At 39.0% G+C, this 18,317-nt stretch overlaps 1 protein-coding gene across 5 annotated transcripts in view; it reads right to left on the reverse strand.

The window, feature by feature from the left end:
* Positions 1-10,086: 10,086 nt before the first annotated feature.
* TBC1D4 (TBC1 domain family member 4) overlaps positions 10,087-18,317 on the reverse strand; it is a 188,764-nt gene continuing 180,533 nt past the window's right edge. For all 5 annotated transcript variants that reach the window (XM_047864398.1, XM_047864407.1, XM_047864425.1 and 2 more), the window contains 3 exons: positions 16,599-16,768; positions 14,031-14,207; positions 10,087-11,471 (listed from right to left, as the gene is read on the reverse strand). In XM_047864398.1, coding sequence (XP_047720354.1) covers positions 11,238-11,471; positions 14,031-14,207; positions 16,599-16,768 — 581 coding nt within the window. In that variant the 3' untranslated portion in view covers positions 10,087-11,237. The remainder of the gene's footprint in view (positions 11,472-14,030; positions 14,208-16,598; positions 16,769-18,317) is intronic.

The raw sequence follows: 18,317 nt of genomic DNA on the forward strand, positions 1-18,317 counted from the left end.
CCAAATACATCAGAATATCTGGAGGTGGGACCAGATGTCAATATTTTTTTTAATTCTCAAGAGATTAGAATGTGCAACCAAATGCACTGTTTCCAAAAATCTCTGGGCTTCAGAATCTCTGGAGAAGCTGGTCAAACAACGGGTAGCCCGTCCTACCATGGAAGAGGTGATTCATTGAACAAAGGTAGAACTCAGGTGCCTACAGTCCCTGACTTATGATGGTTCAACTTATGAGTTTTCCACTTTACAATGATGTGAAAGCAATATACATTCATTAGAAAACATACTTTGAATTTTGAATTTAGATCTTTCCTTAGGCTAGAGATAGGTGGTACAGTTCTCTCTTGAGATGCTGGGCAGGGCCAGTAGTGGCAACTCCCAGTCAGTCACGTGATCACGGAGGTCAACAACCAATATGCTTAAGATCATTTTGTCCCCATATAGCCATTCTGTTTTTCACTTTTGATACCGTGTTCAATAAATTACAGGAGATATTCAACACTTTATTTAACAATAGGCTTTGTGTTAGGTGATATTGCCCAACTATAGGCTAATGTAAGTGTTTTCTGTGCATAGTTAAGGTAGGCTAGGCTAAGTTATGATGTTTGGTTGGTTAAGTGTATTAAGTGCATTTTCAACTTACAGTATTTTCAACTTATGTGGGGTTTAGCAGGCCATAATCCCATCATAAGCCAATGAAAATCTGTATCTGATGTTTTCAAAAAGCTTCTCCAGTGATTCTGATGCATGCAAAGTTTGAGAACCATGGTTTTAAGAGTTAAGGAGCTCAAGTGTTGAATTAGAAGGACCTGCATTTGACAGATATGCATTTACCCTAGACGAGTTAGTAAACTTCTCAAAGCTTCGCTTTCCTCATGTATAAAAGAGAGTAATAGTAGCACTCATATTTTACAGTTGTCCTGGTGATTAAATGATACAATGCAGTGGTTGGTAAAGTGTGGTCCCTGGACCAGCAGCACCAGCAGCACAAGGATATTGTCAAAACACAAAAATTATCAGTCCCACTCACACCTATTAAATCACTCTGAGAGTGGGGCCTAGCAGTATATAACAAGAAGTCCCCCAGGTGATTGTTATGCATGCTAAAGTTTGACCACTGATACAATGCTTGTAAAGTGGCTAACACAGTGCCTAGTGCACAAGAAGTGCTCAACAAGTGTTTGATCTGTTGTTACTATTTACATCATTGTTGTCATCCACATTTGTGTCAAAGTCTTCAGAAGCATGGTAAAATAGCCTCCAAAATAACTGCTGTAAATGAAATTACAACCAGCTGGGAAGAGCAGGCTCAATGTCAATATTATTACAGTTATCGGCACAAATGGCCTTTGTCCTCAGGAACCATTCAACATTCCTGGTGAATTGTGATCATCTGACATTATCATTTTCCTCTTTAAAAACTCATCAGGGCACCTGGGTGGCTCAGTCGGTTAAGTGTCCAACTCTTGATCTCAGCTCAGGTCATGATATCAAAGTTCCTGAGATCGAGCCCCACATCAGGCTCTGTGCTGACAGTGTGGAGCCTGCTTGGGATTCTCTCTCTCCCTCTCTCTCTGCCCCTTCCCTGCTCTCTCTCTTTCTCCCTCTTTCAAAATAAGTAAATAAACATTAAAAAAGTACAAAGTCTAAACTCTGGCCTATCCTTCGTCACCAACCTGGTGTGTGTATACCTCTCTCCCTCCCCATCAATGTCCCTGACTTTTTTTCAGATTTTTAAATAAGCCATGCTCTTGTTTACCTCCTGATTTCTGATAATTGCTCTACTAAGAATCATTATACCTCTGGGAAAGAAAAGGATGCAGAGTAAGTCAGAAACTAGTACATTAGTCAAAAGCCTGCTGAGTTCCTACCATGTGCCCACTGTATCTTCAATAAAATGCTGGGGCTCTGTGGGTTAAAAAAGAAACAAACAAACTTTACCCCTAACTTCATAGAGTCTAATAGGGGAAAAGGACAGACATTAAACAGATGTTTACAAATAATTAAAGTGCTACATGTGTGCAAAATTCTGCAAACAAGAAATGCAAGATAAAGGAAAAGTTCCTAGGAGACATGGCATGGTCTGCAGGAGCAACAGATACTGCTGGGCTCAGGGAATGACTCCTGAGGAAATGATATTCAACCTGTGACAGAAGGTGTATATACACTGGGCACGAGAATGGAGCCTAGGGTGGGATGTTACAGTCATCCCAGGTAGAAGGAATACGAAAGTCTGGGAGTTAAAAAGAGCGTGGCACAAAGATGTTTTGGCCAGGACAAGTCAGAGTTGATGAATACCTGTCCTCTAGTATCTATTATCAACATTAGCATGAAGTGTGGTGACTTGCACCACAATATCCGCTCTATTCTGTGTTTGTCTCAGAACCTAAGAAACAATTGTTAGCTCATCTTGCTGAAACTTTGGGACAGTAACAAGTGAATCAGCCATGAACAGAAACCCAAAGTCCTTGGAGTACTTTGAATTTAATTTGGATTCCAGATCTCATCAAAAACTAGATAAAATGAATGGTGAAAAGATATGATGAAACTTAAAAGAAATTATATTATTTTTGCCTTAAGGAAAAAAAGATGAAAAGCAATTTTATATTGGCCTTCTATATTTGAAAGGCTTTTATATATAGGATGATCTGTTTTTCCTCATCTCCATTGAGAACAGAGGAAGAAGAAATGTGTTTAAACAGTAGTATTAAAAATACAGGTTTTATATAAAACAATTTCTTGACAATAAAGAGAATTAAGTTTTAGGGACCTTACAAAGGGAGATTTAAGTCGTTTCCCTGAAGGCATTTCTAAATAAGCTAGATTTTCCTATACTGGAGATATTTTACCTGGAAGCAGAATGGCGAACTACATAATTCAAGTAGCTTGCTGTCCTATGAAGTCCCAAGAAAGAAAAGATCAATGCAAATAAATTGAAACAACAGTGTCATCTAGTGGAAAGCTCTGTAATAACACTCAGTATACGAATCTATGACTGAATAAATCCCTATATACTTCAAGTATTGAAACTAATTATAAAACCTAGATGCAAACCTGTTTCAAGATTATATTTTTCCATTCATGCTTCAGCCACATACACTTATGGGAAAAACAAGCCCAACATCAGCCCAACTGATGACTAAGCCCTCCAGAGGGAACTGGCAGAGTATAAGTACTTTGATAGTCACAGTGTAAAGACTAAGCCCAACAGAATTGGAACATTTTAATTAAATTCTTACAGCCACACTCCCAATGCATGTCTTGGATTTCCCAGATTTGAAGCCAAGTACAAATTTCTGTTTCTGAGATAAAGGGTGATCGCTGATGCATAATTATCAGAAAGCTAAAATGACTGACAGGCCTTATAGCTTGTCCTACTTACTAGTCCCTTCTAGGTGATCTCTCTCAGACAAGGCCTTTTGGGAAACATACCATTGTTTTAGGTGGTCTTCCTCAACACAGATCCAAAACTCTCACTTGGTTGATAATAAAAACTTAGATTCAGAAGGCTAGGTTAGAGTTAGATGGTCTCCCTATTTACTTCAATAATACTGTCTTACCACATCTAGCATGATACATATCCCACAATGTTATATTGCTTCTCTGTATTTTCCATTAGACTGTGTTCTCAGCACTTAGCACATTGGCTGGAATACAGTGGTTTTTAATAAATGTCTTTTGGGGCTCCTGGGTGGCGCAGTCGGTTAAGCGTCCGACTTCAGCCAGGTCACGATCTCGCAGTCTGGGAGTTCGAGCCCCGCGTCAGGCTCTGGGCTGATGGCTCAGAGCCTGGAGCCTGTTTCCGATTCTATGTCTCCCTCTCTCTCTCTGCCCCTCCCCCGTTCATGCTCTGTCTCTCTCTGTCCCAAAAATAAATAAACGTTGAAAAAAAAAATGTCTTTTGAGTGAATAAAAAAAAGAATCTTGCAAATGTCTTTTGAGTGAATAAAAAAAAAAAGAATCTTGCAACTTAACTGTTGAGTGTATATGCTGTTTATAATCGTCTATATGAAGAAAAACATGCTTCCTCTCACTGACAGGAAGACAGAACAGCCAACACCCATAATGAAGAGAGGGGAAATGGCTTATTCATCTATTTTTTTAAAACAAGGCTAACCACACAGTTTCAACTTGACTTATACTATGTAGCAGAAAGAAAGAACAAAAGAAGAAAGAAAGAAAGAAAGAGAAAGAAAGGAAGAAAGAAGAAAGCAAGCAAGCAAGAAAATAAAGAGAAAGAGGGAAAGGAAAAAGAAGAAAATGGTTGGTAAAAAATATTACCTGGCTCATTGGTTATATGGTATTTTTTAAAAAACAAAAGCCAACTATGAGATGAAGATGGATTACAGTAGTTAAACTGAAAAGCAGAACTAGAATTCTGTTTCCATGTGCCTTACTTAATTTATCTGGGCTGTGGAAAAATCAATTACCCCAGAAATCTTATACAGCTAAATGGAGCCTTAGAGGTCTAGTTTAAGCTCATCATTTGAAAGATAAGAAAATTCAGCTTTAATGACTTTGGTCCCTGGCCTCAGGTCAACAAGCAGTAAGCAGAGGAACCCTCACTGAGTCAGGCTGGTCCACATGTTGACGAACCTGTGCTCCAAACACTGGGGGACATGGTCTCCTTGCCCACTCAGTGCTCCCCCTGAGGAGCCATGGCAGGTTAAATTGTTGTGTGTAATGTTGCTTACTTTATTGTCTCTCAAACTCATTTGCCTGTAGAATCCGTTTACCTTTAGGAAGCTCTGACATTCTCCAGGAACAAATTTTAGGGAATTCTGAGGTAAGTCCGAGTATCTCTGCTACAGAGCAGAGCCATAAAAACTGGATCTCACAGATACTACAAACACTTCATGTGGTTATCAGTTTAAAAATGCAGTGGATGAACCCAGTTCTTCCAATGTAACTTGCCACGTACACAAATAAGCTTGGGTTGGTAACAGCCCAGCTCAATAAAATGCTTAACAAAAGCATGAGAGTTTGCTCATGCTGTCTCTGACTGTGCCTGTCACAGGAGAAGTTAACCTGCATGGTTAAAAAAAGTGCACAGCTGTCATCCCTTCAAACAGTCCTTCAAGCAGAAGATTGGTACACTCTCTCAGGAAGTGGGGTTTTGTTTGCAACAGGGACTATCTTGAAAGCAAGGGATTGTGCTCTTAATAACTCTTTTGCCTGCTTCCTCTGGGCTCAGGAAGAGCAGAGGAATGGAAAGATACAATTGCAAGCAAGTATATTTTCCAAATTTGCACTAGTATTATGCCTCACAATCCTTTCAGAGAAACAGCATGTAAAATGTATTCTTTTGATACTTTGAATATCTAAGACAGTTTATCCAAGGGCACACATGGCTGATAAAAAGCTTAGCTTCAGGAGAAAAGGGAAGAATATCAAGCATATTAACTCACTTGTGTCACTGGTATATCCCTTCCTGCCTTGCCCTGTGACTTTAAATATAAGTACTATTAAATTACCAATGAATGATCTAATCACATAAACCTTAATAGACTTATTAAACAGTAAACGGTGATCTCTCCCTGTAAGTACCAAATTTGCCACAGAATAGCTAAATTAGGAAATGGGGAGTACTCAGAGTAACTGTTGACCAGACAAAATAGAACATAGATGTATAAGGAAAATTTAATATGCCCAAGTTAGTGAAAGTCAACAAAGGAAATGCCCTCATTTCATTTTGTAAAGCCCCATGGGACACCTCAACATAAAGCATTAGCTGTATGTTCAACAAAATTATTATTCCTAAGCAATATCATGTTCTATTGAAAGTAGCATTTGTGAATTTGCAATTCAACTCAATTCGAGAAGGGAAACAATATCAGACATGACACTTTTACTTTACAAAAGAAAATTTGAATATTAGCAACATTTTAGTACCTCTTAGGAAAAAAAAATATTCTTCTGTTTGCATCAGCAGCATTATTATTAAGAAAACCAGTTTGCCCAACATCACATTTGTACATTCTAGGGTTCTTTCCATATAATAAAAAAAAAATCCAAAAGATATCATTTAGTTTAGTGAGTTTGCTCTAGCTCCATCGTTGAAAACAACAATTTGATTTCTTGAGTACACAAACCACACAGATTCATTTCTCATGGGTGGATTCACAAAAACCAAGCTCCTGAGACTGATGTTTAAAATCAGAATCTCAAAGAGATACTTATACACATATTACATTATTCACCTAAGCCAAAGGTGGAAACAACCCAAGTGTCCACTGACAGATGAGTGAATAAACAAAATCTGGAATATACATACAGTACAATATTATTCAGCCTTAAAAAGGAAATTCTGATACATGCTACAACATGGATGATCCTTGATGACATTATGCTAAGCAAAATAAGCCAGTCACAAAAAGACCAGTACTGTATGATTCCACATATGTAAGGTACTAGAGTAGTTGAATTCATACAGACCAAATGCAGAATGGTAGTTATCAGTGGCTGGGAGGGGGGGGGGGGGGGATTGGGGAGTTATAATAGGTACGGAGGTTCAGTTTTGCAAGATGAAAAGATTTCATGGATGGATGTTCATGATGGTTACATAAGGTGAATATACTTAATGCCACTGAACTGTACATCTAAAATGATTAAAATGGTAAACTTTATGTTATGTGTATTTTACAATTTTTAAAATTCAGAATCCCTGTTTTTAATTTATATAGAAAAACACGATTGTCACAGGGACTTTAATATTTGCACTTTTACAACCCACCTAGCCTCTAGAGAAACAAACTAAATCATACATGGAAGCCTGCTTTGAAGGCATGTATTAAAACACACACACACACACACACACACACACGGAACATTAATGAATTGGATGTTTGAGACCTCTCTCCAACCCAGATATCACATCAATCTCACAACAGGGACAGACTTGTCAAAGGGGCCAGAGCACTTGGATTCTGGAGGCCAGGATGCCCTGTATTCATTTTAACAATGAGGACAGGCTTGCCAGGGTCTTGGGTAGGGTTCCCTCCACGGAACCTACCAAAATTGCCTCGTTGTTTTTCTCCTATCTTTCCAAGACTAATTGATTCTCTTCTGATTAACCTAACTTTAGCTATGCAAATATATTTGATTAGATCACAGAGTGAAGATTTTGATTTCTGTTTAAGGAATCTCATGTTTCCCTTTTTATGAGGTTTTAGGAGATACCTCATTGGAATGCCCAGGTATTGACATTTATAGACCTTACCCATAGGATAGTAAATAAAATGTTTAGTTCAAACCAAACTTTTTTTTTATTGCTTTATATTGTTTTTATCAAGGAGGGTCAACACTGACTCTGTTCTTTCATGCCACCAATTGTGCGATGCAGTGTTGATGGAGATTACCAGGATATCTGAGACAAAACATGGATTGGGGAAAAGGCTGTGGCAACACAGAGCCTACTTGGGATTCTCTCTCTCCCCCACCCCCATGCTCTTTTTCTCCCTCTCTCTCAAAATAAACTTTAAAAAAAAAGGAATGTGTTGTGATTTGAGAAATACACCATCCTTTCTCATTCATCTCTCGTGTAACACAAACTAGTCACCTATGCCTGGCTCTTCTAGACTCAGGTCAAGCAACACTTACCCGATGCTCCCGATGCTGCTGGTCACTCCTGTCCAGGCTGATTGAAATGATTCTCATCTCGATTACTTTGCATATCTGTAATTGTATAAACCCTCCTGCTTCTTAATTAGTCCCCTTGCCACTAGACTGCAAGCACATCAAGGGCAAGGGCTGTATCTTCTCCACCTCTGAATACTCAGCATCTAGCTTGGCTTACAGAAACTATTTATTAAATGAATAAATAAAAGTGTCAGAACCAAGACACAGATCTAAAACTTCTCACCTTAAATCTAGTGCTTTTTCAATATATCACAGCTAATATGGGTGACATATTGTGGCAGAGAACTAAATCCTTCAGAAGACAGATTTCCTAATCTAGCACAGTGAAAACAAATTGATGAAATGATTATAAAATGGGTAGGTGAACATGGACAATAAGAGACCGTACTATGTAAGCCTACAGGACACTCAAAGAGTTGGCTACAGTAATCCAAGACATCTAAAAATTTTAGTCCTAAAGTTAACAAGAAGATCCAGTGTCCTTTGTACTGGATTACAAACATACTTGAGAATATTCTGAAGATATATATTGTATGTGACCACATTCAAATCATATCCATCAATAAGTATTCTTAATTATTTGGAAGCTAATCCAATTTTTAAAAAATTGTATTTTCTTATCCTCATTCTGTCCCTTGCTATCTATGAGAGAGCATAGAAAACAAAAGGGGTAGAATGCAAATCTGTCAATGTGGTTGTCTTTTTCTTTTTATATTCTTCAAGAAAAGTCTTCTTTGGGAAAGAGGTTGAAAATTGGTAACCAACAATGGACTTTCATAAATATTTCTATAAATTCCTTTGTTATCTGATTCTTTTTTTTTTTAATCAAGAGAGAGGGGGACAAAGTGAGCAAACGTGGGGGGCGTGGAGAGAGAGAGAGAGAGAGAGAGAGGGAATTCTATGAGGGGCAGAGAGAGAGAGAGAAGTGGGGCTCACCTGAAGTGGGGCTCATGTTCACTTCATGCAAGGCTCGTGCTCACCCAAAGCAGGGCTCATGCTCACCTGAAGTGGGTCTTGAGCTCATCCGATGCAGGGCTGGAGCTCACCTGGTGCTGGACTCGAACTCCCGAACCATGAGATCATGACCTGAGTCAAAGTCAGATGCTTAACCAACTGAGCCACCCAGGCGCCCTGTTGTCTGAAAAGAATTATCATGGAACCAATTTTAAGTAGCAATAATCCAGCCTATACAGATTTTGTAAAGAAATCTAACCAAGAGTATCATCTTTCCTACTACAAACAAAGGTAAAACCAAGAAGCCAAGGAAACTGTAGCAATGTATTTATTGGAAATGAACTAGACATTACATTAATCGGATGAAGATGTAACAAGACATAAAGCATAACTGGTGCAACATTTAAAAAATCACAAAAGAAAAAGAAAGTTCATTTTCAGAAAAAATACTGTATCCAAGACACCTAAATCTCTGAACACCATACATAATACAACTCATGACACTCTGAGTATCCAGAGTAAAATTAACTTTGAACTGAAAGGAAAAGTTTCTTTTCCCAATTTAAAGATTCTTTGGCTACCACCTGTATATAACACACATAAGGTAATTTCCATCACCAGACAGTAACTAGATGATATCTGTCATATTCCTCACAGGAAAAACCTCACCTACAAATAGAGAAATTTGGGGGAATCCAAGAAACAAATCAGCTGAAAACCCCAACTTAATAGGGTACCTAGAATCAACATTTCCTAAAACTAGAAACTGCGTTAACTTTCCTAATAAAACTTTATTTTCTTTTTTAGAAAAACTGCCTGGATTAGAGGGCATGCTGATCTGTAACAGGAATCATTACATTTATACTAAGTAATGGTGTAAAGGCAGGGGGTTCAGATGTTTATCATCTGCTCTTCAAGGTTTTCCCAAACCTCGAGAGCTTTGCTCTTTCTCTACTCTATAATATACTGTAGCTTGTGTATAAAAAAAAAACCCTCTGAAGAAAATTATCCTAGATAATCCATCTGTGATAAGTACTGCAAAAAGCAGTGATGATAAATATTGTTTGGAGAGGCAAAAATGCTGCATCAACTTTCAGAGGCACTATCATAGACTCATCTCAAATGGAGAACTGCAGGTGTGCTCTGAAAATTACTTTCCTTCCATATACCCAACATGCATGAATGTCCTCTATTAAGCTGTAGCCTGAGGAAGCTGGGAGTTCAAATGCAGAATTGTAGATCTTAGAAAGGGCCTGGTGCCACTTGTCACTTCTCTCCAGTGGATTTCAACAGTTTATTGTCAAACATTTCACAATTCCCCCAAACTTTCACATACAAAGGAAAGATGATCAAGAGATTAGATTCTGTCCGTTGGCAACAACAATAAAAAAATGTGTCAATATAGGGGCACCTGGGTGGCTCAGTCGGTTAAGCGGCCGACTTTGGCTCAGGTCATGATCTCGCGGTCCGTGAGTTCGAGCCCCGCGTCGGGCTCTGTGCTGACGGCTCAGAGCCTGGAGCCTGTTTCGGATTCTGTGTCTCCCTCTCTCTGACCCTCCCCCGTTCATGCTCTGTCTCTGTCTCAAAAATAAATAAACGCTAAAAAAAAAAAAGTGCCAATACAGCATATTATCTTTAGAAAACCAATTATAATCGCATTTTCCTATCTTTCATTGCAGGTAGAGAGAACTAAATTAGGAGTTCCCAATTGTGGGAAAATGCCAAATCCTTGTCACCAATTGTGGCACCAAGTAAAAGGGAGTCCATTCACAACTATAAGCAGTAATTTAAATTAAAAAAGTAGAAAGTTGATCTAGACAATTTAGGTCCTAAATTAAATTTTGGAAGCCTGATATTTTTAGTTTGAGTAATAATGCTGGTCTAATTTGCTAGAAAACTAGCAACATTCTTTTTCACCTTGAGCTGGGTGGGTAGACTCCACTACGATGTCTTGCTTTCTCCTTAACACACATCCAAAGTAATGCCTCGCCTGACTCAAAATGCATGTAGACACAACATGCTAGTTGGCACAAAGCTGGCAGGGGAGGAAGGCCCCCACCTTCCTGAAAAATCCATAGGAGCATGATTGGCAATCAGATATACATAATGTCAGTAGATTTTAAGACAGATATACATAAAGTTACACAAATGTTTCTACCTCTCCACCACTGAGTGAAACATGCTGCTCTTTGGAGAAAAAAATACATTCATTTTTTTCAAGTATATTTCAATATACAAAGATGCTCTAAGCTTTGTTTCACTACAAAGACAAAATGATTTCACATATGTCCAAGGGGAATTTCATTTTAACTTCCCTTTGGTGGGGGTTTCATGAAGTTCTGATTTAAAAAAATTCACTAAATATACATCTACTCTTTTGATCTGAAAGCATGAACTGTTTGTGTCCATTTTATATATATGTACATAGTCAATACCAACAACAGAAAAAACCAGTCTACATATGTACAATGGCTTAGGATTGGCGTACTCTAGTAAGACCGAGGTCCACCAGCTAGGACACGGGCGCAGCATCAGACTCAAGTGGTTCTGTCAGCTCTGGTGTCCAGCGCTGGGCCAGCAGCATACAGACTCTTCCCTTCCTCTCCGTTCTAAGAGCATGTTCTGCTGAGAGGGCACTTCTTCAGTTATGGCTTGTTTCCTGTCTTGGCTTTGTTGTTAGGGTTGCAGTTGAGGTCCCTCAGCAGAAATTCACAATTGGCGAGCGCATCAGTGGGCAGCAGCTTCCGGATCTGCTCCACTGTCTTTTGATAAGCCATTTTCTCTTGTTCCAGAGTCCGGATTAAAGACTTCATTTTGGTCTCTCTGGTCAAAAGGTTTTCCAGATTGGATTCCAAGGTCTGGATTTTAGCATGGGCTAGCTGTTTGGGGGAAAGGAAAAACAATGCAAATTCTCCCAAATCAAAAATCTGAAGACTCTGGTTCCTCATCAGACCAGCATCCCGACCTTACATGTATTAACCAATCATATCATATTACTTAATGAATAAAATAGTATGTGAAACAAATACTTTGAAACCCTTCATGAAATGGATATTTTTCAATTGCTCTAAAATAAAACTGTAGTACCAACAAAATACATCTCATTTCACTGAATACACCAAAATGCAGTATTAAATCAGCATCCTACGGGGGCGGGGCCACTGGAGTGAGTGGGATCTGGATGAAGGAGAAAAAGGAGATTCCTGATGCTCCCTGGAGGTGCTAAAAGAGGCTTTTCACCCTCTGACTAGAAATATAGGGTTTTCTAAACACATACTTTGGATCCTATCAGTTTCAATTGGTGTCAGGGGTTCCCACATAACTTGGGAACCAAGACGTGATAATGATATTTAACTGTCAATGAGAAAGTCTGTGGAGCACCACCTGGGTGACTCAGTTGGTTGAGCATCCAATTTCAGCTTAGGTAATGATCTCGTGGATCGTGAGTTCAAGCCCCATGTAGGGTTCTGTGCTGACAGCTCAGAGCCTGGAGCCTGCTTCAGATTCTGTGACTCACTCTCTCTCTCTGCCCCTCCCCTGCTCATGCTCTCTCTCTCTCTCTCTCTCTCTCTCTCTCTCTCTCTCTCCCCCTCTCAGAAATAAACATCAAAAAAAGAAAAAAAGAAAAAATCTGTAACCATTAATAAAAGTCATTATAGGAATGTCTGGGTGGCTCAGCCATTTAAGCATCTGACTCTGGATTTTGGCTCAAATCATGATCTCACTGTACGGGATGGAGCCCTGCATCAAGCTCCATACTGACAGCACAGAGCCTGCTTGGGATTCTCTTTCTCCCTCTGCCCTTCCCCCACTCGCACATGTGCACTCTCTCAAAATAAATAAATAAACTTTTTTTTTAGAGTCATTATAAAATGGGTCCAAACCCACTTTCCCTAATAAGGAAGTGCTCAATTAATCACCATTGAAGCATCGAGTAATAATATTTTCTTTTTTAAAGTAGACAATGTTGTCTCTTTCTTTGAATAGGCATATAATTTTCTGTAGGCAGAGGCTAATGGAAGATGAAGTGAACGAAGTCAGTGTTCCTATTCTTGGAGCAATTACTCTAGAGACTCCTCATTTTTAAAAAAATTTTAATGTTAATTTTGAGATAAAGAGAGACACACAGAGCAAGCAGAGGAAGGGCAGAAAGAGAGAGGAGGATACAGAATCTGAAGCAGGCTCCAGGCTCTGAGCTGTCAGCACAGAGTCCAACGTGGGGCTCGAACCCATGAACTGCGAGATCATGACCTGAGCTGAAGTTGGATGCTTAACTGACTGCGCCACCCAGATAGCCAAGAGATCCCTCATTTCTAAGGCTTTCTCTCCTAGTCATTCTTGTCAGGGAACTCACCATATAGAAACAGAGTTTTAGTGGTCTCTAGTTTGGGGACAGGTGTCATTCTGGAAAATGCGGGGTAAACAGAAACCAAGGAGCCATGAGACGCTTAAGCTCCAACTCTGAACACATTTTCCCCCACCTCTCAGAAGGTTCTCCTTCTAACCTCCCCTCCACCAATCACTCTCAAACCCTGCCCCTCAGGGCTTGGCTATACAGCACTTATCATACAAGTTACAGGTGCAGAATATTAGCTTATACTAACTTGCTTATTGCATTTGTAAATATACATTTATAAATACATATATAGTATTTTATATTCCCAAATAATTGTAAACTTGATGGCAGGGACTATGTGTTACATGTTTTCGTTCAATTCTCTCTAAAATGCTTCCTTTTCTTTCCATTTCACTGAGTTTTACTCTAGACAATTTCCACTGCAAATCATTTCTGCAAATGATTTCTAGCTGATCTCCACACCTTCTCTCCCCATTCAAATGTGTCCTCATCAAGGTTTCCACACTGATCTTTTGAAAGTACAGTTCAAAAACCCTGAGAGATTTCCTTCTCAGCAGGATTAAAACCATGCTCTTCTGTTTGACGCTGAAAGTTATCTACAGTTCTGCCTCCATCACATTCATCCCATCTCTCCCGAACATAAACCTTAGACCCCAAGATTACTCTGCTGCTCTGCCCTGTCTTCCTCATTCATACCAACCCCCCCCCCCCCCATTCATTTATCCCACCAATCCCTCAGGTCCAGCTCAAGCCCCAAGGCCTCCAGAGCTCTCTCAATTCCCCATATTCAACCCCTCCTCCCCTGAATGTAGCCAAATATGTGCAACACCCTATAGGTATTTAACCAGATTCTGCCTAGAATTGTCATTTAATATTTTGTGAGTGTAAAATTTCTCTCCCAAGTGATTTTGAAGTTTATATGGGCATCTGTAGCCCCCGGAACACTTGGACGCAGTCTGCCACACAGACCCTCTGTCAGCAATGGTTCACTCTATGTCACATCTCTGCCATTCCTGGTATATCGTTCCGTGCATGGAGGAGGCAGTCAAGTGCTTTTTTGATCAAATCTTTATATCCTTACCTGCAACTTTTCTAGGAGGTCCATGTTTTGTCTTTTCAGTTGGTTATTGGCCCTCTCCAGCTTTTCCAAAGGTTCACTATCCTCACAGGCATATGAGGATTCCTGAAGCTCATCCTGCAGCACGTGGTATTCCACCTCATATGCATGTAACTGTTTAGAAATATCCATCTCAAAAACCTGCCATGAAAACACAATGGGTTCATCTGGCTTTTAGTATGGATACCAAAATACAGTCTGTGTATCTGGGGTACTTCACATAGATTTCCGAGTGCTTACTAATGAAGAATAATATGGCATATCAAAAGGAAGAAAAACAGATATGACTGTCTATATAATGACAAATGGATTATTTCTACACAACTGAAACATTCTCATAATGAGGCCAAGATGACAGAATAAGTTAATGTTTAAGGGTATTTTGCAACTAAAATATACATAATCCAGTTACTCTCCAAAAATGTAGCATACCAGATACAACATTAGTTACTTGGTAATTCTTACCTATGTGAGAGATAATCTTTGCTGATTCTTACCTCTGTTAGAGGTAATCTATGCAAAATTGCATAGGGTATTTCTATAATAAAGAAACCAAAAATACTTCTAGTTACTTGTGAATGGGGTAGACAGGTCTTACACTAAATGTCTTCATCCATTTGCTAATCCTTGTAGGCCTCTATGCATCTCATATTCTACCACACAGAGAATCTTCATAATTGCATTCCCTGAGCACTGCACAGAGCTGTAGGGTTTAATCGGGGCTGCCTCTGCTCTCCCATATCGCCACCCTGCAGCAAGACAGTTTGCTTAGAAGTCAGTGGATGGGTAATGGCTCCTTAGTCTAAACTTGCAAGGGAAGGGAGGCAGCAGCTGCCATTTAAGCAATGGTGTCTACACTAACACTGTGGGGAGAAAAGAAACCACAACAAACCTGATTTATTTATCCTACCACGATCAGAGATACTCAAATATTAGAATTTAAATGGGTTGTCTAGACAACCTGGTCATCCCTCTCAAACAAGTATCAGTTCTTCCCTACCTAGTGGGAAATCATGGACACAAGGGACTGTTGCACAACCATTAAAAATGATAGCATGGATCTATATGTATTGGTATGGAAAAAGAGAGGTTGTAATTTGCCCAATGTGACAGAGCTAGTAGGTGGCAGGGCACAAGAACAAGATGTTAAACTCCCTTTCTCTTGCTCTAAACCCTTTTATTGGCCATCCCAAATGCCTCTAGGAAAGTGGTAAACTTTATCAATACTCATAAAGCATTACTGCTTTATCTACAAATCAGAAGCTTGGTCATGCCATCTGAGTAACATCAATATACAACTACCACTTAACCTAGTCCCTGTGAAGAGCCAAGACTAGATACATGGTGTGCTGATTACTCTCCATTTGCTTCCCAGATCCAATTCTCTGCCCTCATCTATTCTGCTGGACCTGGGAGAAAGACCCTTGGGACCTGCATCTCCCTTTCACACCTCCTTTTCTGCTGGCTTCTGGTTGGGTATGGCCCAGGAGAGCAGCTGCAGGAAATCAGAAAGAGGAGGAGAGGTTGTATTTCTTCCTTGCTCCTTCCTTGCCTGGCTCACCAAAAGTACAAAAGCTCCAGAAACTCCTCCTGCATAGTTCCAGCACTCACTGGGCCTAAAAACACTATTAGATCCTTCCTCTGCCCCCTCAACACCAGAATATCAACAGCTTCCCTCTGTCACTAGCTCCTGAGCACCTGGACAGCCACACTTGGTTCTCTTAACCCTGCCTAAACCTCTGTAAGTTGGTAGCTTTGTTTGAATCATTAAAGACCGTTTCCTGCAAGGGACCCTAATCAATACATGAAGTCTCATTTAAGCTTCGTAAAACCTCTCAGATCAGTATTGACCTATTTGAGAAGTAAGAATACTAGGGTTCAGAAGATTAGGGAGATGTGTACAAGCCCATCAACTAATAAAAAAGCTAGAGGCTGACGTAAATCCAATACTAATTCCAAAGCCTAGGCTCTTGCCACATGTACTCCTTATGTATCTTACTTTTTTTTTTTTTCGAGAAAGAAAGGGGGTGAGGGGCTGAGGAAGAGGGAGAGAAAGAATCCCAAGCAGGCCCCAAGCCCAGTGCAGAGCCCTACATGGGGCTCGATCTCACGACTGCAAGATCATGACCTGAGCCAAAATCAAGAGTAGGATGCTCAACCGACTGAGCCACCCAGGCACCCCCATGTACTCCTTATATATTTAAGTAAGTCTCATTTTTATTTTATTTACTTATTTATTTAGTCAGTCTTCCTAACTCTGTCAGCTCTGTCTTCATTCTTACCATTGGTCTAAATTGAGATTCACCAAACACTTCTTATGTACCACTGAACCACTTTTCCTGTGCATAGCCACACAGGCAGTTTCACAATGCAGAAACTTCACAATAATCTCACTTCCAAATAAAATAAATCTGATGAAATTAAAAAATCTATCAAGCAAATCTAAGTCTTTATACTAAAGCATTTTAATATATATTTAGTAGAGAAACTGCTGAGTGATCTTATATCTTGCCTTGATCATTTTAATCATACCTGGGTAATAATTTTTTCCATTTCAGATGTATTCATATCAGGTAGCGTGGTTTTAAGAAACTCGACAATACTTTCAAAGTTCTCACATTCCATTATAAGTGTCTCCTGGCTGCTCAGCAGACTAAGCGCAACCTTAAATATAACTTCAGTTCCCTGAAGAAAAATAATATCTAAAAAAAAGACATACGATTTTCATGATCAAAATTATGCATCCACTATTGTAAAAAGTACACTCTTTGTGTTAATGTGTTAATGGATTTTTGTGTTTCTTGTGGTGGTGTTGTTTTTAATGCAGTGGAATCATGGAATACTCTACAAAAGAATATGGTCAAAATCACCTAGATTAAAAAAATATATATGACTGAAAGCAATAAACAGATGTTTAACTATTCTTCTTACTTCTTTAGGAATGTCAGATAAGGCCAGAGAAAAAGGTTAATTATATATCTCTTTGTCTATGTATTTATAATTTTAATTATTTTTTAATTTATTTTTAAATGTTTGTTTATTTTTGAGAGAGAGGCAGACAGAGCATGAGTGGGGAGGGGCAGAGAGAGAGGGAGACACAGAATCTGAAGCAGCCTCCAGGCTCCAAGATGTCAGCACAGAGCCCAATGCGGGGCTCAAACCCACGGACTGTGAGATCATGACCTAAGCTGAAGTTGGATGCTTAACCAACTGAGCCACCCAGGTGCCCCTATGTATTTATAATTTTTAGTGGCAAATTTAGTGGAGACTAGGTAAACCTAAAGATGTTTATTCAACTGATACTTCAATTTTGCTTCCCAAGAATCATACAAAAACAAATCAGCATAACCAAGTAGTACTATTTAAATTCTTATTATCATAATAAAAAAGTAAATGAACCATCCACATACAATTTAACCTATATGAGAGCAGGAAATTTAAAAAAAAATTTTTTTAAAGAAAAATCAAAAGTAATATATAACCTAAATCAGAAGTGAAAGAGAAAAAAAAAGAAAACCTACCCTAACTCTGAACTCTGCTTCCTAACAAATACAAACAGGCAATAGTTTTGAAAGTACCAAATATTTCTATATGAAAGTTTCAATCTTTGCCACTCTGGAATCAGTAATATGTAATAAGCAAGGGAGTCCTTAGAAAACAGGGAACTGTGACTTTGGTTCATGCATCTTTCCCTTTCCTGACTTTCTCTACTAAATTCAAAGAAAAGGCAGAGCTGTCAGCATCAGTCATATTTTCATTGCAAAAAAAAAAAAAAAAAAAGACCTGGGGAGGTTTGTTTCTTGAACTCTGATATCACATTCCCAAGGGTAAATCAAAGAGAGATGCTTTCAAACATTGTTTTATCATTTTGATTTGGTAAATTATTCTGAGAAGAAAAAATATATAGATCCTAAGAAGAATATATATATAAAATGAATGAGAGGATTTTAAAAGACCCAAAAATAGGAACCCAACCCCTACCCAAAAACTAAACTGGAGAGAAGCAATCAAGTATTTCAATAAAGAAGAGAAATTTGGTGAACATTTGATTCTGCACATCTTCATTTTTCTCTTTTGCTGCACTTTGTCCAAAGACCATATTACACTAATGCACTGTTTAACTTTTTAAACCACAGCCCCCAATAAGAAAGAAACTATATACTGTAATCTGGTGCATGTGTACATATTACACATATATCTTCAAAACTGAAGCTTATCCAAACATTTTCCTTACCATTTGATATACTCTGA

This window comes from Prionailurus viverrinus, chromosome A1 (genome assembly GCF_022837055.1).
Source record: "Prionailurus viverrinus isolate Anna chromosome A1, UM_Priviv_1.0, whole genome shotgun sequence".
NCBI classification, from domain to species: domain Eukaryota; kingdom Metazoa; phylum Chordata; class Mammalia; order Carnivora; family Felidae; genus Prionailurus; species Prionailurus viverrinus.